The 25614-nt window shown below is 34.0% G+C and overlaps 1 protein-coding gene across 3 annotated transcripts; it reads left to right on the top strand.

The window, feature by feature from the left end:
- Positions 1-1044: 1044 nt before the first annotated feature.
- LOC148605619 (uncharacterized) lies at positions 1045-21874 on the top strand. 3 transcript variants are annotated; one of them, XM_088548302.1, is made up of 7 exons: positions 1045-1146; positions 7988-8188; positions 9159-9294; positions 11411-11602; positions 12984-13051; positions 15705-18179; positions 18477-21874. In XM_088548302.1, the coding sequence occupies exons 2-7, from the start codon at positions 8009-8011 to the stop codon at positions 18759-18761; spliced, it is 3336 nt and encodes a 1111-aa protein (XP_088404428.1). In that variant the 5' UTR covers positions 1045-1146; positions 7988-8008; the 3' UTR covers positions 18762-21874. The 3 variants fall into 3 exon arrangements, with proteins under 3 accessions (XP_088404428.1, XP_088404425.1, XP_088404426.1); XM_088548299.1 differs by having other exon boundaries at positions 11408-11602; XM_088548300.1 differs by lacking the exon at positions 1045-1146 and adding an exon at positions 1648-1774 and having other exon boundaries at positions 11408-11602.
- Positions 21875-25614: the final 3740 nt, after the last annotated feature.

The following is a 25614-nucleotide window of genomic DNA, read 5'->3' as shown; positions in this document are numbered from 1 at the left end:
TGACCATCCATTTCAAATGAGCATTTTACAAAAAAATCTAAGGACAGATGATGTCACGGCTTGAAAGGTACATGCCACATACCATTGTGAAATTTAAAGTATTTTTTTTCAAAAACTCTATCCCCGAGAATGGTCTTTCCTCGCTTCTCTCCGTCCGGGCTGTCTGTCTTGGTATACTACTGAAAGAGTAAAATATCACAAAAAATGTTTGTACAATTTCTTTACAAAAGAGTTAGGTGCTGCATGCCGTACCAACGAAAATTATTTGTACTGCTCTGGCTGTACCTGATGTGCTAGGCTCTACGCCCCTGTATTGTACCAGATACCTATAATTAAATTAAATAACAAATCTATCATTGATGGTACTGGGCTGGTATGTTCCGGCATCATATAAGAATAAGTCTTTCAAGTATTTCAAATACATCATTTTGTCTATCATGGGGTGTGTAGATCCATTAAAAATTCCTGGATTGGGGTCAGGTGTTTGATCTACTAGAAGTTTCTGACCAAGTGTCCTCTCCCAAACTAATCTACACACGTGATGATTGGGTTTTTACGATCTTGACTATCCTTACGGATCTCGCACGACCGCCTCTTACGGGGATTCTGTTAGTAATGCCGGTCAGTAGTAGAAGGTAGCGGAGCCCAGCCTTCGGGATACCTGACCGAAGAACTCAGTCAGAGTTTGTCCTACTAGCGGCTGGGCTGCTGTGTTGACACTCTGGCCTACTCCCAGACACCACGTGGGTCCGAGAGCGTTTCCCCACTCTAACTGTTTGCATTGGGAGTACGTCAACGTATAGAGTGTGGAAAATCTACACACGTGCCGCGTGGTCATGCATTATATTCATTGTTATTCTCGCTATTTATGACAGTAATTAAATGATAGAAGTAACATTTAATTAACGTAAAGTTTAATTTTGAGTTGTGAAATAAACTTGATCGATCGAGAACTTTTATCGTTCGTTATTTTAAAGTTAATACCAAACTTCTTGTCTTTTTCAATGTTGAATTTCCCGCAAATTCTCCACGTGATTATCTTGAAGGATTGTGGGTAAAATCTGGGACGGCGTGCGTCAACTTATTTGTTGGGAGGACAACAAAAGAAGAATTTTGAAGTTTTCTTTTAATTTGGACACTTCAAAGGTAATATTGGAATGGTACGCCTATATGGCATCAACTGTCACCATTTTGAAGTTGATTTTTAACGGCGTTTTCTTTCATTATTAAATTAACGGGCGACAACTACAAAGCAGTGGCCCTTGTGATTACTGCCCTTGAAGATTCTGGGCAAGGGCGACAATTTTTGAAGTTGTGCACCCCCGGGTGCCGGCTTCGAATAGAGTTACGTGAACGCGTCATGACGGACCTTCATAATTATGTAATTAGCCTGTCGTAGACGAAAAATAACGAAACCCTTCCTTGTTTCATTTTTAATTCAAAATGGCGGAAACATTATGCGGCTTCCCGAATCCCGTCACTAGTGACTAGACTGGACAAATACCAAAACAATTAAATATGCAAGTTTCCTCATCTATTCATCAATTGTTCGATAGAGGTGTGTTGGTGCTTAATTCTTTTTATATATTAAATAAATTTGTGTGTCTTCTGTCGTAATAGTCTATGGGTCAGGAGCCTAAGTAGGTCCCAGTTTAATATATACATGTGCATGTACAACTGATGTACTGGTCAGAGAGTAGATCTCACTGTTTTCAAGACAGGAGTGGATGAAAAATTGGTTGGCTATAATTACTTGCTAGCAAGAACTACTCTGGTCAGTATTCCCCTCAATAATATAAAGGGTGGCTGATAATTACAAAATTACATCAGGTATATTAATAGCCATCACTCATGTATGTTCAGTTGTGGTCCAGTTGCACACAACCTGCAGCTATACAACCCCCATCCAGGTTGTAGTCTTTATATCTCTAAAATAAATGGATTACAGTTTACTAAAGCTATGTATGCACCACTCTGGTTTAGTTATCAATGGACTGCAGTAAATTGTATATATATCATGCACACGCACATACATGTACACCAGGCTGTAATATTTATTGCATACATGTGATAAAGACATTCCTTCAAAACTGGAGATTTGTCATTTTCAGCTGGAGATTGGGTTTGAAAATTGGAGGTTTTTTATCTGCGTTCTTTTTGCAGCGTAACAAGTCAAATATGTGTGAACTTGAGGATAACCTTGCATTAAGTCTGTTTCCATGAGGAGAAATACTGAATACTTCATTTGAATAGTTGGAATGACCCTTTTGATGCAGTAACACTTGACCATTTTAATGATTTTATTTATTAATGACATTATTTACATAACAAGAACAGCATTAACATAAATAACTTTCAATTTAAAAGTGTCATCATTACTACATGTATATAGCTACTATTAATAAATAAATAATTTTCATTTAAAAATTGTCACTGTAATTGCTACTGTTGCATAAATATGCATCAAAATTATTTCATTTCAAATAGTCATTACTGGCTGGGCACCACTTTGACTTTCATGCAGCATTGAATTTTGAATAGTACTAAGTATAACTACTAATTGCTTTCTTGGCTGGTGGTGCGGAAGATGAAATATGACGTTTCAGCATTTTGACAGTTGATGAGAGTGCTCCAAATTGAAAAATTCACATAGTTCCTCCATTGACTTGGATAAAAAACAAGCCATACTTTGAATATATTTCATTTTCAGTGGATGCATGGTCAATGTTTCCATAACCATCAAAAGACCAATGTTTACACAGTAAGTCCCAATCATCGGTAATAAAATTGTTTAACCATTTAAGCGTGTGCCACTAAAACTTGGGATAATTGTCAATCATCCCCTGTTGTTATATAATCTTCACACCTTTTAAATTACATCTCGTCGATAACCGTTAAAGCTCTTAATTACTGTTTTTATGACCCTAATTAACATGTGCACCTGTCTACCTGAGATCAACTGGAAATTTCGTTATGCGATCCTCTCAAGTTTTTTCCTTCAGGAAAAAAAAAAATTGGCGTCCAAAATTTGTTTACAGGATAATTTTCGGAAAGCCATAGTTTTTCTGTTTCAATGGTAGAACAGTAGGAAGGTTCCAATTCCAGAAGAATTGAACTACTGCTGGTACATGTAGGTTCACATGTATGTCATTGTAATTCAATTAATAACACTGTGAATACAACTAAATAGTAGATGCAACTTGTTGCCTTCAGATTGGAATAAAAAGTTTTTGTCATTTTGCAAGATACATCTGCATAAAGTGTTTCTGGTCTACTAACCACTTCTAACATTTCCATTACTTTCCATGTTAAAAAAGTAATTTTCAAAGTTTCACTGTGAATTCCCAGGAGAAATGACATCATTTTCAAAGTTGCATACCATTGCAAACCTTGGAAATTAAGGCTTTCAAATTCATTATGCTATTAATGTTATGATGATAGTAGAAATTCTTCATAAAATTTACTTGAATAAAAAATATTGAAAATATTTACCTTTTCTGCTAACTGACAGCATGAAGGCAAATTACTCGCACATGACGTAAACAATATTAATACACTTTTGTAGTAAATTGCAAATATGAGTTTAATGTACACATTCTCAACTTTATTTTGACTACTTTCGATCAGAATACACACAAATAATGCACTTATAGTGCAATGTGTGCATAGGTCTTGATTCAGTGTGTCTTATGGTATTATAAAAAATGTACAATGTACATAGGGGGTTGCCTGGAAGTGGTTAGTTAGACCTTAAGCACATTTTATGAAAGCTTGTAAGTCTAATTAGACCAAAAACATCAAAATTAGACATGGGACTGCAAAGAAACAGCAATTTTTATATTATGCCCCTCAGTGATATTCTCCCTAAATTACTAACAAAATGACAATTTTAGGTAACTTGTCATACCAATTTAATATCTGATAATTCAAAAAGTTGTAGTACATGTAGTTAATATCATAGATCATTGTGGAAAAAAGGACAGATTTCAAGAATTAATATCATGCCTACATGTATTTCAGATCATTACTATGTGATTCTTAGTCAGTGCTACATGTATATGACCATTTGAGTACTTTGAATATCCCAGGCAGTGATATTAGGTATTTCAGGGATGACTTCAAGTTATGAGTCCATTTCTATTTTGAAGAGTTACAGATTAAGTTCGACTTTGGTTATGGTTGATTGATTTTTCACAGGGGACATTGGAATGCTGTTCTTTTATAATGATAAAAATCTTGTTGCTACATTGTTTTTTTTACGATATCTTGCACAACGCACCTCTTAAACCATAGCGAGATTACCAATATCACTACACTGATTTTATGGGAAAATAATAATGACCAGGAAAAGCAATTTTCATCAAATTATGCATTTCTCTGAAATACATGTATGCCATAATTCAGCTAATGATCTCACTAACCATTTCAAACATTTCCATTACTTTACATCATTACATGTTAAAAGTTATTTTCAAAATTTCACTGTGAATTCCCAGGATAAATGACATTTTAAAGTTGTGGACCATTGCAATGCTTAGAAACCAATACTTTCAAAATCATTATGCCAAAGATACAATGATTGTAGAAATTCTTCACAAAATTTACTTGAATAAATAATACTGAAAATCCACATTTTTACCTTTTCTGCTAACTGACATCATGGAGGCAAATTACTCACACATGTACAATGGCAGATCCAGGGGGCCTTGCCCCCCACCACCCATTAGAAAACTGCAATTTTTAAAAATTTTCAAGATACCTGCAGAATGGATTTGAGGTGTAATATTTCACAATTTTCTCGGGGAAGCATGCCCCAAAACCCCCTAGCAAATGCGGATCACTTTGTGATCCTCACTGGTAAAGAAATTCTGTTTGGCCCCACCTCACATAAAACTCTAGATCTGCCACTGATGTGTGAGCATCCCTTCAGCACCTGCATATGGAGTGTTCATATTGCAACACCTACATTATGCCGGAGCTTGCCGAAACTACATAGACATAGACAAGCTTTATTTAAAGTCGGTAAGACATAAAACAATAAACAGAAGCTCTTGTGAGCTTTTGAAAATAAGGCTTTCAAATTCATTATGCGTGGCTTTTTGTATTGCGCTAGAATTTGAACAAATAGGCTTCTAGAACAGGGTTATATGGCTACAAGATTGAAGTAATCACTACAGTAGTTTTATGGTCATCATCATGAACTGGTAGATCACTATGGTGTATCCATCTGTGCCATGAAAACTGATTTTTTTACAGTAGTTTTATGGTCATCATCATGAACTGGTAGATCACTATGGTGTATCCATCTGTGCCATGAAAACTGATTTTTTTCAGCGTGTCATAGTTTTCCTTCCCTCTGTCATCTACCCCGATGTTGACTTTTTATGAGCAACTTGACAGGTGTTTCTAGAAAGGCAGAGGACGCTTACCCTACCGATGCACCAGGTACATGCTTCCATTTTTAGTGGAGTCTGAGTTGCTCATTTGCTTTTGTTACTTTGTATGTATGAATTTAGTTACTTTATGTTCTTTATTGTATATGTCTGTTTTCGATGTCTAGTCTTTGTCCCTAGATTACATTCTTTTGATCACGCTATAACCTTGGTTCCCTTGATTACTCTTTCCTACCTTTGAAAACAGTTTCAAAGAGATCCATTCACTAATAGTAAAATTATGGTCTGGACATCAGGGAGATGCATGTTTATGGACCCTATTTCAGTGTTAGAAACTTAATTTTTGGTCAACATAGACCCATCATAATTTTATGTAGACCGCACTGTACATTTCAAAGGAAATTGAGCAAATTTCATGATAGATTTCAAAGCGTCCTCTGCTTTTCTAGAAACACCCACCGAGTTGCTCATAAAAAGTCAAGTCCGGGGTAGACAAACGAGGAAAGGAAAGCTACGATAACAATAACTTGAGTAAAAGTGAATGGATCTCATTATAAAGAGACATAGCATGAATATTAAACAGTAGCTCTATAGAAATACTATAAATAACTATCAAATTCATGAATGAATATTGGAATTGAAGTCAATTTAATTTAACAGAAATTATATTAATATATAATGTTAAAACCATAGATAAATCTGTTTTGATCAGATTTACACCACTGTTGCACCATGGTCATAAATTTAGTTTATATGTAAGGTATATTACATTTGACTGTTTTTGTTCATGCTATAATCATTTACTGTAATTCTTACCACAAAGGAAGACCAGGATTGATTTTTTGGGGTTGTTACTTGAGCCAAATTAAGAATGACAGGCCAGAAACCAAGATTTTTTTTCTTTCTGATTTCTGGATGATAATTTGAATACAAGGGAATAAATCACTTTGTAATTATACCACAAGAGTTTGGATTGATTTTGGAGGTTTTGACTGAAACCATCTAAGAATAAGGGGTTAAAAAGTGCCTGTGGCCTGTGTCAAAAGTCTGATTGTAATCAAAATTCAAAGCTGTGTGAAGTTTAAATAATGTGTCCCTACTTGCTTCAACTATTGAGGGTTTGACCTATGCGAGTGCTATAAGCTTCACCCTTTGAAGCATTTTATTCCTTTTTAAGCAGTAATCTGTTAGAAAATTTCAGATGGAGACAATTCAGTTGGAATTTTTATTTTGTACTGTTTTTTTTTCCTGGGCTCAGCTTCCTTAGTCAATACGTGTATATCCTGTCTCAGGATATACATATGTAAGTTGATCAAGAGTATTAGTATAAAAAGGTGTGATATGATTGCAAATGAGAGAGTCATCCCCCAAATACCAAGTAAGAAATGACTTAACTTCTACAGGTCACCATACATGTACATGTATGGTCTTCAATGATGGAAAAAACCCACACCACAAAGCGAGCTGTTACAGGCCCCAAAACAAATGAAGTGAAACTATTCATAAAAAACAAAATCTACGTAATCTTACAAAAAATGCAAAACAAATAATAATTAACATAACAAAACAACAACAACAACTGGACAATATCTCGTTCATAATTTATGACTAACAAATCAGCTTTATTGACACATTTGGGGTGATTGGTATACTGTACAAACAATGTCTCAAGCAGAAGAAATACAATATGAAAAATTTATTGTTCTGACAGTTATGGAATAAAACAATTATATAATCCACCAATTTACCAATGAGAAAAATTTACACAACAAAATTTTTATTTGCATGTTTCCTAATGAAGTATGAATGATAATAGTATTATAATAGTAATATTTGATGTATTATACATCAGTTATTGTAAGCTGTAGTGAAAAAGGTTCATTCTATATGCTGTCTTGAAGGTTACCGCAAATTGTCCAACAGTGTGAGCCCTGTTCCTTATGATTTGGGGGATTTTAATTGAGTGTAGCAAATTATTATCTGTGAAACCATTACTCACGGCAATCCTGAAAAGAGTTGCTGTGTATGTGTCTTCTAGGGGTCAATTGAATAATTGTACAATGTTCTTGACTGTTACCTATTCTATGCTTAATGCATTTAGCCAATGGACATACGTGTGTTTTTATTGTTTTACAAGTACCAGCTTATTTCAGTTTTCAAAATTAACAACCAAGGCTGGTTAAAATAATGGTGGGCTAGCTAAATTTGGCTAACATGCCAAAAAATATGATTGCGATATAAGTTCATTTAAATGTTTAGCTTGGGCTTATTGTCAGAAATTTATATGGCCAAGACTGTTATTTTATAAACCATCTTGATTTCAAATGGGGATTCAAAAGGAGAAACATAATTATTAGTAACATTTTAAGAAGATTGGAGTACAGTCATGAACGATAAATTGAAATAAAACTGGAAATTAAAAAAAACCTTTACTAGGCAAAATACATGTACGCAGTTTCACATCTGTTCAACAGAATTGCAATTGCATAAATACTGCTATGTTAATTGTCATGTAAGTTGGGGAGACTAAGCTTGTGTTTTCATATGTAAATTGTTAAATATATCTCGAAAAATACATTGTATTTTTTTTTCAGTAATTACTAGCAGTGCCCAGAATGGACACTGGGGAGGGATTGCAGCAGGTGTCTGATGGGGCCACAGATGGTATTGTATCTGAAGGGGCTGGAGATAGTATTGTGTCTGCTGGGGCTGGAGATAGTATTGTGTCTGATGGGGCTGGTGATGGAATTGACATTGCAACAGTTGATGATTTGGTCAAATTATCTGAAAGTCAGGTAAATGAAGTATATACAGGGTTAAAATATAATTCTGGTGTATGATAGAAGTTGTTTTTCATTTTTTCTGACTAATATAAGGGCGTTGAGCCCTCAAAGAAATAATTTACAACTCCTAAAAATTCAATATTACTGATGCATTGTTGCATGAAGTGAGCTGGGCATACTGAAAACATACATTGTACATCACAATGAATAGAACCAACCAAAGTTCAAATAGAGGTATGTTACAATGGAGATCAATCTAAGAACCCAATTGCATTATGGAGATGCACTATGTCAGTTTGGTCAACTGCCATTTTTTATCTTGATAAGTATTATTTGCTGAAGATTTTTTTAATTTGAATACAGAGTTGTATCTTTATCCTGAATGATTTCGTTGCTGCATTTTTATAATTGCATGTTTTGATTGCTGCTCTTTTAACTTGGGATTCTATATAGTTTGTCAAACTGTTGTCTGTTGATAGTTTTGATATGTGATACATGTACATGTACACTGTATATGTTTCAGGGGAAAGCTGGAATCCTAGGGCACATTGGAATTCTAATTTCTTCTAGGACAAATTGGAAAAAAAAATAATGAACTTGTTTATCTTTGGTCCAATTTTGAAAAAAAAGAAAATTATTTGATTCCGTACGAAAACCCCTGCAGTTTTCAATCAGACTTGAGATATCTCTTACATTTTTTAATTAAAGGGATTGAAGGAAAAGGTCTTTGATAAGCAGCCATAAAACAGAACTTTCACTTTTAATTGAACTTTAAATTTCTTGCAATATTATGTCCAAACCAGTTGTTGTGTTCATAATAAACTGAAAGTCCAATTGCTAAAGCATGTCAAAAACTAATATTGTGTCCACAATTACCCCAACAGAGTTCAACATGTTTGATTAAATACATTGTGTATATATAATATAACCAGTATGAACTTGACACTATGTTTTTAAATTTGTACATTGTATATTTTGGTAGATTGCTGAGACTCTAGAAAGTGTTTACCAGACAGCTGATGCAGCACCCCAGTCTAATGGTGTTTACAGTGTAGAAGGCTTATCAGGTGGTATGCCTGCTAATATCATGGCTGAACAAAAAGATGCTACAAATGCTGGTAAACATATGTCACCTTATATTAATTTGAAAAAAAAAATGGGCAGACAATGATTTAAAGAAGCTCATTCCAAAAAAATGAACTTAATGATTCATTCAGATGGACAACTGTGAATAACACGAAGACCTACAAGGAATGAAGTCCACATTTTATTAACCTTGTCCTATAAAGCAAGTTGATGAAAATTCTACTTGCCCAAATTGAAATCTAGGTTATCTTTAAATAAATCTGTGTTAATAAAGGAAAACTATTTGGTCAAGTATAATATAAGTTTTACTTGTCCTATTCGTAGTTTCATTTGTCCCAGGCAATGGGACAACCTGTAACGTCATTCCCTGTCCTACAAAAATGTACATTGTATATGTGCATGCATCTTCATGATCTTATTTAAAAGGAAGCCAAAGTAACTGTAGAAGTTAAATTCAGGTGATGATTGTTGTACCTTATTTACAGTAAGTTTTTTTCTTTAATTTTAACCATTAATACAAAGGTGTAGGGACATTAAGCTCTGAATTTGGCTTACTATATCAACTTTGTTGTAATAACTTTGTTGTTCATAATATATACATGTATAAATATAAGGAAAAAATATAATTTGTGTCATTATTTCATTGTATTGAAGCCATAATGGTGCCATAATTTAGCAAAAACTGCTGAAAATTGTAAACTGGGTTTTTTTTGGTTTTTTTTGACATATTTACATCTAGAAAAATAGACTATGTCCACACCCAAGAAACAATTTTATATTTTCACATATGATAAACTATGTAATAATGAATGTATTTACCAAATATGAAGTTGTTTCTAGGGTGTAGACACCATTTCTTAGCCAAAAATATGACCAGAAAGTGACCAAAAAGTACAAAATTTTACAGAATACTGGTAAACTTCATGCAATAATTTTGTCCTTCCAAAACAAGAATTATCAGAAATCTTCATGTTTTTTGTCTGTGATAGATAAAAGTCTGGAATTCACAATTAAATTATTCAATGCTTTAATTTTCAGTTGTATTTTAGGTCAATAAGACCCTTAATAGCCCCTTCTTCTTTCAACAGAAATTGAGTTTTTAGGGATTATTTTTCTGTTCTATGAAATATTTTTGCATGAAAATACATTTATACAGAAGCAATCTTTTGAGTGACAGATAAATAAATTACAGCGAAACTTCTCCAAACCAGTCACCACTGGGACAAGAGGAAATGGCCAGTTTTGTGAAAAATGGCAATGCATTCTAAGAGTTGTCTCCATTTATGTGTTTTATAACCCTACATGTTGTCAGTTTGCTGGTGGAGGCATGTATAATGCCAATTCAAATATTTGGGCATTTTATTACATTTCAAAGCTTGCTTCTTTTGTAAATGATTTGATTTTACAAATGGTACTGGCGACAAAATAATGTTCACGGTTTTGAAAGAATGTTTATTAAAGATCAAAGGGCCATTTATGGTAATTAATCATTTGTATTGTTTTAGTGAACTACCTGTCATCATAGTTTAATAATTTTACCTCAATTGTTTTGGTTTGTGTACAGATCACATTAATTGACAGTTTAAAGATCATACTATTAAATGACCCTGATTACCTAAAGTGTGTACACACCAATTAACACCTAACCAGTTACAAAATGTGATGTCTGGGTTAAATTTGTTGCTTAAACAACTGTCCCCTTCAATTATCATGGGTCCATTGTTGAAATGCAAAATAGGTCGGTGAATTAATTATTAATTTTGTAATCATTTACAATTTTGTTGACACATTTATTACAAGTGAACAATAACCAGTTGACCAGCATTGAGAGGTTGTTTTACTTGAATTATGTTACTAAAAGTGAAAAACCGGCTGATGTATGGTTTTAGGGGATGGCCGATCAATTGAAGACAAAACACACGTTTTAAGGTATATTGGCTTGGACTGTTGAAAACAGCCGATTTGAAGGGAAAAAAAAATTTTTTAGGGTCCGGTTTGGAGAATTTTCCCTGTACAACATAATTTTCTGGTGGTTTTTTTTTCTCAGCAATAAATTCCACAAAAATTATACCCAATGAATAATGAAACTTATGATTATTTCATGACAGCATTAGTATACTTACTGCAACTATATTTCCATTTCAGTAGATGATGTTTTAGATAAGATAAATGAAGTTTCACAGGTTCAACCTGTGCAGGAAGCCACTATTTTTACTGAAGATACAGCACAGGTTCAACCAGTGCAGGAAGCCACCATTGTTACTGGAGAACCTACAAGTGTGTCTACAACAGAAGCTGTGGAGTCATCAATAGAAACAAGTACTACTGAAAACCAAGAGAGTAGGTTTATTTTTTTAGGGGTTCAAATTCACAATCATGAATGAAAGGTTCATAAGTAAATATGAAAAGTTCTAGAGTCAAGGGTTTGCTCATTGAATATTTATTATCTGTAGATGTGATAGATTTCACAGAAGGTCAATAGCCATAGCAATCGTCATCTCTTAGGCCTCTTACGGAAATGATGATTTCTAGAACTTCTATCTTCATTGATTTGAACTCCCATTTGATGGGTGAGTACCATATTCTTCTGTGTATTCTGCACATTTGTGTTAACCGCAGACCCCCTTCTTGACAAGGGTGTTCAACAATAAAAGATGGTTTCCATGTAAAAAGGGCATTAGGCAACCAGGAAAAATAACCAGCAGAAAACCATATTGAGATGAAAGGATTCTGATGAATCTGTGAAATGCATATCCTTCCATTGATAATCGTTTAAATCAATGTATTTTTTTATGTTTGCCTGTGTTTGCAATCCATTTATTGATTAAAATACAGCAGTGTATTGAATCCATTCAGCTAAAATGTTTATATTTCCTGTTCGTATGCAAATCAGGTGTTTCACTAAAACAATGGTGTCAAAACAGAAGTTTTAATTTGCCAAGCATGTATTGATATCAGAAATCTGGAATCTGTTCATCAAGTGGATTAAATTAAATAAAGTAAATTAGCAACAATTGTTTTCACCTTTGAAATTGATGTTTTGTTACTTGATAATTAATTGACAATGGGCTGAGGACAGGTTGGCACTCCTGTTATTATGTATTTGATGCTTCACTGCACACAGTTGAATAAGTAACAATCAGGGATGTTTTTGTTCGCTCTTTTTTTCTTTTTGTACAGACTATGAAATGCAAGAAAATGGAATTGATGGATAAAGAAACCATTAAATAGCAGTAAAATTTGATTTGATTAGACCTATTTCAAATAAAACTGTAATAGAAAATGGCTTGATGTAATCTTTTTGACAGCTTTGGTTTTAATTCCTGAAAATGTCTCTAGAAAAAAATCTAGAAACTCATTGTTTTAGTTTATACCACACAACCTCCTCTTGGAACAAAGAAAATGTTGATAAAAAGTGTGACAAATACACAAAAGAATGTGGTAGATGTGGAAAAGGTATTATCATTGCAATGCACAGATTGACCTTCAGTGTTAATAGTGTACACAAAAATGGTTGATTTTCTTTTGGTAATTACAAATACTTCTTGCAAAAGATTTTAGCATACTGTATTTAGAAATACTTGACTGATATGTGTGTGAATTTAGCAGATCAAAATAATTCTATTATGTTCTGCATGGCTGTAAAAATCTTAAAGTAGCTTGTATTATGAAAACAAAATCTATGACACTATTGGTCTCACTTGTTTTTTATTTGATTAAGGTGAAGTGCTACCAGAAACAATCCTATCTACAGAGACAGAACAAGCTGCCACAACACCAGTAGATGAGGTATAATGATGGCTGATTATTTTTCAATCTGCTTGTGGGGGGTGGTGGGGGTAAGACACTTCTGTTCTTTGGCTAAAAAAAAATGCTAGGTTCTCAGGCACCACCGCATCCCTAAAACGCACCAGAATCTGCGATTTTTATGCAGAAATTTCATATCCAGTTAGGAATGGACTTTTAATTAGTTATCAGGTTCCTCTGCGCACTTGACAGAAAGGTAAAAAATACGATGCGAATGAGGTTGTTATTTAACATTGATCATGAAAATGAAAGTATGTCGTGGCGGAGAGATGGCTCTTATTTCTTGCCACATCTCATATTCAGGTAAAGTTTTAATGCCATGGAGTATTTTATTTAACTTCTCAACACCCTGTACGTTTACAGAACTGTTCAATTCAATGAAATTTCTCGGAAAAAAAGAAAACTTGCTTCTGATAAAGAAATAAAATAAGCCCCCCTCCCTCATCATTTTTTTTTTAAAGTTGGCTGAGAATCTTGGCATTTTTTTTTGTTTGGCCTTGGTATATGGATAGGTGTTCAGGTCCTGACAAAAAGATAAAGTTTAACACAAAACATCTATAGAACTTCTATCGGTGGCTCCATTGGTAAAAAATGCCTTCCTTGGTTACTTTATATATTTAATGGAACAGCCCCATGTCCTTGAAGTAATTATATACCATCACAAGAAGTGCTGAGTTATTATATGAAACCATCTGGAAAGTTGCATGTCCTTCCATTTGTCCATCCCCCTACGGTTTCCAGATGATTACTTAAGAAGACGTTTAGGGATCTTTTTCAAACTGTGTAGTTATTGAGTATCATAAAATACAGACCAAGTTCAAACTTCACTTTGATTGGATTTTTTTTTTTTCACTTAAGTTAGTCGTTTTAATGTTTTTACCTCCAATTTTTTTTTTTGTTTGTTGTTGATGAAATTACCTTTCTTTGAATATTAAAAATAACCAGAATAGATATGGAGACTGCAACCCCATTGGGATGGAAATGTCAGCCCGAGGCCACACATTGGTCTTCAATAAATGATGAGGAAGCCCTCAAGAATTGTGAAAGTTCATTCTTTTTAGGTATTATGGAGTCTAGATAACACAACATGAGGGGGTATCATTTAGTACCCAATTAAATGTCATATTTTTTTTACCTGGGTCACCAACATTGAATGCAGGTCTTGTAGACGCATAATTCTGTTCATCTGTCAAACTTAAGGGTACTTTGTATAATCTGTAACTCGAAAAAGTATTCAACAACTATTATAACTTTACACAGTGATTATATACATATTGAAAATGTGTGTCTCTTATTATTATAATTTTTTTTCTAAATTTTTTTGCATATTGATGCCTGGCATTTTTCCACAATATTCTATAGTCAATACAAATTTCAAGTTTGAATGGTGTGTCCATACTTGCCCCAACTGTATAGGGTTGGACTTGCCAAGTTTTCTATTTAGTAAATAGAACTTCATATAAATGTGTTAAAAGTATCTCCAACATGTTGTATTGTGCGCACATTTTTACATAGAAATCATTTCCATAGCATGGGAGTGCATGTTGTGCTTCAATAAATAAGAATTGGCCATGAAATAAAAGATTTTGGTACAAGAAAAGACAATGCATAATGTAAACAAACAAACAAACTGTAAGTGAAATGTTACTGAAAGAAAGTTAATCTAATAATCAAATACTTATTTAAGTATTGAATATAAAGTGATATTTTCTCCAAATCATGTTCAAATGTCTTAATAACCTGTTTCAAATAAAGATTGTACAATATTTCCTTCTTATTTATGGAACATGATTAGAGATTAAAATGAAAGAACTAAAAACCAAAAAGTCCCTTTTTTGTCAAATCCTCCTTATCAAATGCTTTTGCAGTTGAAAATGATGAAAAATTTTGAAATTTATTTTGATTGTTTCTTACAATTTTCTTCCTAAAATGTATGTTTTAAAATGAAAAATTACAAAATTTGAGTTACAACCAAAACCTTTCTTTGAATATTAAAAATAACCAGAATAGGTATGGAGACGGCACCTCATTGAGATGGAAATGTCAACCCGAGGCCACACATTGGTCTTCAATAAATGATGAGGAAGCCCTCAAGAATTGTGAAAGTTCATTCTTTTTAGGTATTATGGAGTCTAGATAACACAACATGAGGGGGTATCATTTAGTACCCAATTAAATGTCATATTTTTTTACCTGGGTCACCAACATTGAATGCAGGTCTTGTAGACACATAATTATGTCTGATTTTCCCAAATTTCTATTTTGTTTTTTGAGCTATTTCATACATCCTGTGTCAATTTTATCAAGCTTCAAAATTAAAATTATCCAATTTATGTAGCTATTGATCTTTATGTGAGGTTTTAGTCTGAATATAAGTTTCTTTCCTTCATATTTTTGTAGGAAATACCACATCATGGTAAAATGAATTGACCAATCAAGTGCATAATATTGATCTTTTGTCTTGCAACATTTTACTGCAATCTAAGTCTTAGAAACTTTTTTTCACACATTTAGATCTTATAAATTGCACTGCCCACAATACATAAATGTGTATTCTGCACACCAAAATATGGTAACTATTATTTTTTGACCTTGTGATGAACACATTTAAAAGTGTTATTTTACATATTTCCAGCCTACACCAGTTGAGTCAAGTGAGGCCATTATCCCAGTTGGAGAAAGTGTCATTGTGCCAGAACACTTCACACCACTTGAGGATCAAACTAATCAAGAAGATACTCCAACTGCAGCAGATGTTCCTGAACCAATGGAGGTTCCACCAGAGCCAGAGGCACCTGTCATTATTCCAGAAAGTGTCACTTCATTGAAGGATTCAGAAGGTTTTGAAGAAGACACTGCTCCAGCAGAACAGGGTGAGGAGGTGCAGGAGAAAGAAGAAGCAATGGAGGAAACTGCTGAAACTTTGATTGAGACAACTACAAATGAGGATGGTGAAGTGACAGTTACTGTGACTGTGGCAACCCCTAAACGAGGTCGAGGCAGACCACCGAAGCAACCAACAGAGGATGGTCATAGTACAAAAAAGAAGCAAAAAACAGATTCTACATTAAGTGAAGGCAATACGCCCATTACTCGTAGAAGTCTCAGAAGTAAAGAGTCTGCAGTGGAAACATCAACAGAATCACCAGATGTTAAAGCTAGAAATGGTAAACAGAGTAAGGAAGAAACATCTACTCCACTGACAAAATCTAAAGGAAGAGGTCGTGCAAAGAAAGAATCTAAAGAAGAGGAGGATGAAGAAGAGGAAGAATCAGAGCAGGAGGAAAGTCAAGAGCCTAAATCTGAAACCAAAAGGGGTAGAGGTAGACCCTCTAAATCAGATACACCTGTAGTAAAGCTTAAAGAGAAAAAGACACCTGCAAAGAAGGCAAGTCAAGATGCAGAGGAGACCTCTAGCAAATCTTCAAAGAAGGATAGCCCCACTGAAGAAGGGAAGAAAAGAGGAAGACCAAAGAAAGATAAAGATGAAGGAGATACGCCAAAGGGGAAAGGGCGTGGAAGACCAAGGAAAGAGGTTGTAGAAGAAGATGATGATGTTGAGGAAGAGGAAGAAATAGAAGCCGAAGAAACTCCTGAACCGAAGAAAAAACGTGGACGTCGTCCAAAAAATGCTGAGTCACCAAAAGACACAGCTCTGAACTCAGAAGAAACTGACCTTATAGAGTCTTTGATAGGAGCGCCTTCCAAAAAGCGATCACGACCTGCAGAATCTACTGAGACTCTGCCCACTGAAGCCCAGACACCTAAAAAATTGAAGAGTTCATCAGGACCAACCATGACAGATTCTTCAGCTGGACCCAGCACTAGTAAGATGATTGTCAAGGAAGAGCCAAATGATTCTAATATTGATATGTTGCCACCCCCACATGTTGTTACAGAAACAGTTGATGATCGACAACATACAATAATAGTTCATCAAAATGCTATTGGTGATGTCTATAACATTGAGCAAGTTGATCAAGAACCTGGAACAAGTACTGCAGAGGTTGAAATCCCATTTGTTGAAGTTGAAACTGTTATTGAAACTGCAGAGAGAAGATCTGTCCTGACTCAGACTGACCCCAAGCTAAAGAAGAAAAAATTTGGCCCTCTAGGCGTTGATGATTTTGGATTCGGAGAAGGTGAAGATGATAATTCTGGCAGGAAAAAGAGAAGAAGTGATGATGTTGCATTGTTTGAAGACATGGAGCCCAAACGTAGAACAGTCAGAAACACTGAGGAGGCTCTCAATTGTCCCTTTTGTGACAAGGCATTTATAGGGTTAGTTAAACACATTAAGGGAAAACACAAAGATGAAATGGACTATGAAGAAGAAATGAGAAATGCAAAGTGGAGAGAAAAGATAATGAAAGTTTCTACACAAGGACCAGAAGATGAAGGTGAACAGTGCCAGGAATGTGGAAAGACAACCAAAAACATGAAACGTCACCAGGAACTTCACCAACAAAATAGGATGCAAATTCCTTGTCCAATCTGTGGGAAAGTTGTACTGAAAACTGGCATGAGTTCTCACATGCGAACTGTCCACTCTGGTAGAAAGCCATACAAATGTCCACATTGTGAGTATGCATCTGCATTTAGAGGGAATCTTAATACTCACATTAAAGGAATGCATCTTCACACAAGGCAGTATCTCTGCAACACTTGCAAAGCTGCATTCAAAACCCTAGGGGCTTTGATTGGACACACCAAAAGAGTTCATGAAGGATGGAAATCACCCAACCAAAAAATCTTTATATGTTCAGTTTGTGAGAAGAGATTTACCAAGAAGTACCATGTTGATAGACATATGCTTATCCATACTGGTGAGAAACCTCACAAATGTAATGACTGTGGAAGATGTTTCAATAACAAATCAAATCTGATGTCCCACATTCAACTCGTTCACAAAAAAATGTCACCTTACCAATGTGACATGTGTCACGAGCAGTTTAAACGGAAGAAATTGTTACTGGAGCACATTGGAAAGATCCATGTGACTGCTGGGGAGGCTGCCCAGGCTATCATTAGGAAGTATGATCTCCATGCGGACAACGATGATGACATTGAGGCTGAAGGGGAGGATTATGAAGAAGGAGAGGTTGCTGAGGTATGTTGACATAATGAATATTTTAATTAATAATCCTTAAAAATGTTCATTTATCCTTTAAGTTATTTATTTTCTTTAGCCTTTTGATTTTATATGATGGAGAATTTAATGGTGTCAAGTGTAAGTGTAAGTGAATTGTTCTCATTAAATTGTGCCAAAAATTAAATCTCAATTTTCTGTTCATTCTGTGTCACAATTTATCACATTCCCATTCAGCAAACATCATGTGAAGAATTGTGTTACATTTTACTTGTTTTGAAGAAAATATCTCAAATTTTCATTCCTGTTGTATTTCAGATTGAGAATGTTCACCTAGATCCAAGCCAACAAGAAGCCACATATGTTGTAGCAAGTGATGGAACATATAGCAATGTTACTGATGCTGCCCAACTGTTGGCGGGACAAGCTCTCACCACTCTTCAAGGTGAAGCAGGACAAGAGACCATTATTATTGTACAGACAGCTGAAGCTGGGGAGAATGCTACACATGCTATTGTTGATCAGGATGGTACTGTTCAGTATGTGATGCAGCAACCTGGGGATGATGGTGGACAACAGATTTATGCACAGATCCAAGAATAATGATTAATTACAACTTTCAATTACAAGTGACACTTAATAGTAATTCCTGTAAATTTGGAAATAATTTTGATGTTTTTTTAATTACCACTGAGTTACAAAAGGAGTTAGAAATGCTTTCATAAAATAAGTAAATAAACCAAATTCTGTATCTCACCAAAGTTAATAATCATAGTAAAGTCCAGAAAAAATGAATCAATATATATCTGAATTTACAGATAAATAAAAATTTTATTTGTATCTATTAACTGTGTAGCATGTAACATGATCTAATATCATAGATTAGAAACTTTTGTATAAATTACTTAATACTGCTCTTAAGATCAAAGGAAGAAGAGTTGAAAGAGTCAAGATTGAATATTAATTAATAATGAACTAATAGGTTGTTTTAGCATTGTATAGTGACATAGTCATTGTAAGTACAGCATAATATAGGTTTATAAAGTTTTTTTACACAATGTATACAGAATAATGGCAGTTCTGATGTCAAAACAGATAATCTCACTGAACCTATAGGGCGAGATGATCTGTCCAGACTTTCTAAACTGATGATATTCTGTGACAGTTTATCAGCAATGTCACCGTTGATTTAACGTAATGTTGCCTTTGGAAATATCTGAAATATTTCAGTATTACGGGAGTAGTCTGAGATAGAAATTTCAGGCTGTGAAAATAATGGGAAAAAAAACAATAATAAAGTTACTAATAAACAAGCTACTGTTATACTTTGATATTATTCAGATTGAGTATACAGTCATATGGCATAAAATTAATATAACTAAACTGATAATCAATTCAAGGACATTGTATTATCGTTTTATCTAACTTTGCTTCTGTATGTGTAGTGAACTTGATGTAAAGTGTATGTTTAGTGATGGAAATTAAATTCTGACACTGAATTGTACTTTGGCTTAGAAACATAAACAGAGCATAAACAGCAGTTACATATATGTTTAGTTTATTTGTAATCTGTTAAATGATTTTATGAATTGTATATATGACAAAAACATTCTGATATCCCTTTTAGAACTTTATATGTGAATGACTTAAAGGTAGTTTTAATTTAAAAATTGTGGTTGTTTCGTTATTTTGACTTTATTCCATCATGTTCCATATAATTGATACATCATAATCTTATTCAACATCAAGACATGGGTATGTCTAGCTTTCTGTATTGAGCAGTATAAAATAATCATTTAAAGCATGATACATAAGTAGCCTTAGTAAAGTTTTAAGTACCATTCTATGTAAGAATTTTGGCAATGGGTGGCACATCTTTATTATCATTTTTTGTTTTGTTTTTTTGTTTTTTTTGTTTGTTTGTTTGTTTGTTTTTCATTTTGCCTGATTTACTATAATGGAAGAAATATATATTTGACAATGATAGAAATAGGTTGTACATTGGTGTTTTAATACAACCAGAAATCATGCATTTAAAGTGTTTAGTATGTTCTACATTATTCATGTATATGTTCACATAGATTTTAATCTGTTTATTATAATATGTGATCAGTGTGTACAATTTTTATATAATGCCATTTTTAGGATATTTTACAACAATTGACACTGAAGTAGCACAGGTTATTATTGAGTGATTTTCGGATTAATCCCATTATTGGTGTAAGAGCAAGGGAGATCAATATATTTTTGGAATTAATGCGTGGTATGTGAAGTCATCTTTCATTCATCACAAATTACATGTTACCAAGTATATTACCATTTGTGCACCAATATTCATAACCAAATGACTCGTGGTTTGCTTTTTTGCTTTCCTTCTTATATTGTTGCATAAACTGTTTTAATCCATACTTGCATTTCTAGTAAATCTCTTGAACAGTGGTGTAAAATATTGTTTAATACTGACTTGTAACAATTATGGTATTTTGTTGTAATGTGATTGTGAAATAACATGTGCTACCTTCAGTCCACAAAACCTATATATATACATGTATACACAAATGTCTCAGAATGTGATGACTCTATTTGCTACACTGCTCCATCAGATCAAATTGATACAGGGAAGATAATGTAAGCATAGAAGGGTCTAAAAAAAATTCCAAACAATGTTAGAACTGTCAAATTTGCGAATCAAATTTTTGGTCGTTCCCTCCGCGGGACTGGAACTCGTAAAGCTGTGACATCTATTGCAACACTGCCTTCACAAAGTCCATTGCCTAGACTTGCCTAGCTGGTCGAGTGGTCTAGGCACCAGACTTTGTGCAGGCGGTGTTGCCATAGATGTCACAGCAGTACAAGTTTGAGTTCAGTGGATGGAAGACCAAAAAATGTTTGTTCTATTTAGACAGGTGTTCGGTTTACCCAAGTTCAGAATATATTTGAACCGATACCAAGGGAAAAGAAAAATGTCTTATTTAGACATTTTTTTTGTTTTTTTATTTAGGGTTCAGTTTAGACAGATTTCACTGTGTAAAGTTAAATGAATATATACAGGTTTTGTGGACATTGTTTATGCCATGGTAAAGTGACTATAAAGGTAACTTGATTTGTCCGTTTTTACATAATTACTCAAAGAGAGAAACATTGTCAGCTTAATATTAGTTATGGAATGAATATATAAAAGAAGAACTATTATATGGTCATGCTGAATTTACACGTTATGAAATGAATTAATTATGTATATCAAATTTATGAAGTCTTTTCTTAGAACAGTTTTTCATTGAATTTACTATATATATATATATATATATATATATATATATATATATAGTAAATTCAATGAAAAATTGTTCTAAGCAACAATACATCAACTAGTTTTTGATATATGTGTATATAAAGCCCTTTCAAATAGAAAATGTGTGAAAAGAACTATGTTCACTTTTAAAACATTGTCTAATGGAATTCATGCAGTATATATACATGTATAATGTTTAGTTTTACACTTGTTAGTAAATCTTGCTTTAAACGTTTGGAGATTCAATGCTTATTACACTGTGCATGTTTATTTTTTAAAAGTCACTTTATAAAGTTGATTGTAAAAAAGTGATTTTTGGCTGTCTGAAAAAAATATTGTGCATTTATTTTTAGTGTTGTTATAATGAAACAGTTATAAGCCTGTCTTGTATTACCATGTTGGAACTGAATAAAATTCAGATTCATTTCTATTTGTTCTTCAATATATAATCGTAACTTATATAACAAAGCTGTCCTTCTCTGTGCAATATTTACCTGAGTTACCATCTGCTGTAGTAGATCTAGTAGCAGCTTGACTCTGTGCTCTTGCTAAGGGTTCATACTTAGGTTAATACATGTATGTCACTCACAAAGTTTTAAATCAATATTATTCAAACTTTGCACTGTGTTTTTGGACACATTGAGGACGTGCACCTTCATTGTGGAGAAATTCAATAAATTTTTTTCTAAATTTTTAGGACGTTGAAATTATCCATTTTTCAGCAGTATACGCATCTTTAGTATATTACTTCAGGAAACTTTGCCCCTTTTTTTGCTATTTTTATTACTATTACTTTCAAAAGTCTTCTCCTCTAAAACTCAAACAGAAGTTGTTTCCCCCATATATCTCCAAAATCGATAGGTTTGGCCTAATCTGAGTAGGGTAAATTATTTTGCATGATGAGATCTATCTCTAGCTGAATTTTCGTTTTAATCAGTAAAGCCATGTTGGAGTAATTGCCCTGTATAGACGTTTTTGTTTCCCTTTTTTTAATGTATTAGTTCAAAAAAATCTCTGGCACTACCAGACCAATTGATCCTATTCCTTAGGGTATTCTGCATAGATCTTATGGGATTAAAAATAATAACATTGCCGCTGTTACTAAAAATAGAACAAAGGTAACACATCAGTAGTTTTCTCATATTTCCAAAACCGGTAGAATTATCAAAATTCTATTTTTAGTTTGTCAGACGTGTCCTTGTTTAGAGTTATCGCTAATGGCATTTTTTTTTCTTTTCATTTTTCAGCCAATATCTTGAAAACGAAGATAGATAGTAAAAAACTTTCAGTTGCTGAAATGGCCTACATAAGTCTGGAGGCGATTAAAGATGTCGGACGACAACTTAGTGTTATTGCCCAGGAAAGGCGAAAAAAATGTTTTAAGCAGACCTCAGCCAATATCTTGAAAACTATCATAGATAGAAAGAAACTTTCTGTTGACGAAATGATCCTTATGATAATTCCTGCCGAAGTCTGTTAGTGTCAAAATTGTCATATAAGGTCTCACTAACTACTTCCGGGTCAAATGGCAACCCCCCCCCCCCTATGTAGTACCAAACACACACTGAACCTAGACATATGCATTGTAAGTGCATTATTTGTGTGTATTATGATTAAAAATAGTCAAAATAAGGCTGAGAATGTGTACTTTAAAATCATACGTGTAATTAACTACAAAAGTGTATGAATATTGTTTACATGTGTGAGTAACAGAACAGGTAAAAATGTGGATTTTCAGTATTATTTATTCAAGTAAATTTTGTGAAAAATTTCTACTATCATCGTACCATTAGCATAATGATTCTGGAAGCCATATTTTCCAAGCTTCGCAATGGTGTGCAACTTTAAGATGTCATTTGTCCTGGGAATTCACAGTGAGACTTTGAAAATTACTTAAATCCTCGAGCGTTATTGATATCAAAGTTGTTACGTTTTAACGGGAGAAAGTCCGAGAGTGAAATTACCGAATTTATTTCACAGTGTGAATTATCGGAATTTATTACACCGGGAACATTCAATAAAACACTGTTATATAGATAATAAAATTGTGTCCAAACTTGTCCCAACTGTACAGGGTTCGACCATTGTGGTCGTATCGTGCTGTGCTCGGCGAAGCTTTTTATTAAAAGGTGATAAAACACTGCATTTTCTGAAGCTCTGGAAAAAGTGTTCTACATGTACAAACAAAATTTCCTGAAAAAAAAAGAGAAGTTAACACTGGTTTTAACCATGTATCTGTGTTGAGTTAGTGAACTAAAGAAAAATATACATTACCAAAATATCGGAACATTGATTTAAGCCACATATGCAACACATCTAGGGAAAAAAACAAAGCTTGAAAAAAATAATAAAATACAGGGACGTCAAAATCGAAGTATATTGTACATGGCATATATGTGAAAACAAGAAACAGAGAAGATATACAAACTCAGTTCAGGGACATAATGAAGTACTGTATAAAAACAGGAGATATGGGGGCGGGGGATGATATCACACAAAAAACTTTAGAAGTTTCAAAATGAACTCCCACAATTTAAACAACCGGCAGTGACATCGTGTGTTTCGGAAGGGCGGGGGGGGGGGGGTAGCTAGTCCTGTTCTGCCAACGACACCCGTCTCATTGCCATTGAGTACAAAAACCGGTAAGAGTTAAGCTACAAAGATATTTGTCAAGGCGAAGTCAAAGACAGGTCTCATAATTAAAAAAAAAAAAACAACGAGGCGTTTCACACTTTTCCAACTGAACAAATTTAAATATCGTGATGCAAATATTAATAATGTGGAAACATGATTCATATTGGATACAATTTTATGGTGGATAGACTAAGCACTTTTTACACACAACTTAACTGCCATTTCTAGAACACCCAACTCTAACCCACAATCTGTAATGTTTTTTTGTTGTTGTTGTTGGCAACACAATGACCAAATATGACTGCAAATTTACTTTAAACATAAATTCCTGACATTATATAAATCACTATTATTGCTTAAGGTTTTCAATATTGGCTTAGTTAATGGTCAGAGTCCAGCCATATTACTGAGGCGTAGCCGAAGTCAAATATGACAAGCCGAGGACCAATAACTCAGCCAATATGGAAAACCTTATGCAATTATACCTTTATTGATTAACTAGTCCACTAATACGTCATAATGGCCTTGGCCAATATTGATCTTAACCAGGCCAATATGACATATTGAACGGCTAAATCCTGTGTTGGGACACTTTTGTATTTTGTATTGTATTAGCAATTTTGACCATATTTAGGCTATTATTCGAAAGTTAGTCAATAATATAGTATTATTGCGTAAGATTTTCCATATTGGCTTAGTTATTGGTCCGAGGCTAGCCATATTGGACTGAAACGTAGCCGAAGTACAATGTTTCTAGCCGAGGATCAATAACTCAGCCAATATGGAAAATCTTACGCAATTATACTTTTATTGACTAACTAGTCCAATACGATAGGCCAATATGGATTTGAAGCAGTCCAATATGACGTATTGGACGGGTAAAAGCCGTATTGAACGGTTTGATCCCGTATTGATGCACTTATGTATTTTGTATTGTATTAGCATTTTTTATCATATTTAGGATAATATTCGAATGTTAATCAATAATATTGTGTTATTGACGAACTAGTCCAATATGTCCTATTAATTGGTCTAGGCCAATATTGACCTTAACCAGGTCAATATGACGTATTGGGTGGGTAAATGCCATATTGGACGGCTTACACTACCGGTGCTCCTGGTCAATGCTCCCAGTTTTTAGTGGAGTCCGAGTTGCTCATTTACTTTTGTTACTTTGTATGTATGATTTTAGTTACTTTATGTTCTTTGTTGTGTATGTCTGTTTTGCATGTCTGGTCTTTGTCCCTGGATTACATTCTGTTGATTACCGCTATAGCCTTGGTTCCCTTGATTACTCTCCAATGTTGGCGCACTTCTGCATTTTGTATATTGTATTGGCAGTTTTTATCACATTTATGCTAATATTCGAAGGTTTAACACTCGATTAAGTTTCTTACTAATCCTGCAACTTGCGGTCAACACATTATCCCAAGTTTTGCTAAAAACACCCCAAGTCCAACATTTCTACAATATTTTGCCCAAACATTGCGGATAACGTATCAGACCAAGTTTTGCAGAAAAACGCGTAAG

This window comes from Perna viridis, chromosome 10, assembly GCF_037379345.1.
Source record: "Perna viridis isolate PV_CMFRI_1.1 ecotype Kerala chromosome 10, ASM3737934v1, whole genome shotgun sequence".
Classification (NCBI taxonomy): domain Eukaryota; kingdom Metazoa; phylum Mollusca; class Bivalvia; order Mytilida; family Mytilidae; genus Perna; species Perna viridis.
This window is presented reverse-complemented; position numbering and strand designations above follow the sequence as displayed.

Bases quoted from the DNA above. Each gene is read 5' to 3' on its own strand.
- LOC148605619 (XM_088548299.1), top strand. From the start codon at position 8,009: ATGGACACTGGGGAGGGATTGCAGCAGGTGTCTGATGGGGCCACAGAT. The intron at 9,295-11,407 runs GTAAACATATGT...TTTCCATTTCAG, and splicing joins AAAAGATGCTACAAATGCTG to TAGATGATGTTTTAGATAAG. The intron at 18,180-18,476 runs GTATGTTGACAT...GTTGTATTTCAG, and splicing joins AAGAAGGAGAGGTTGCTGAG to ATTGAGAATGTTCACCTAGA.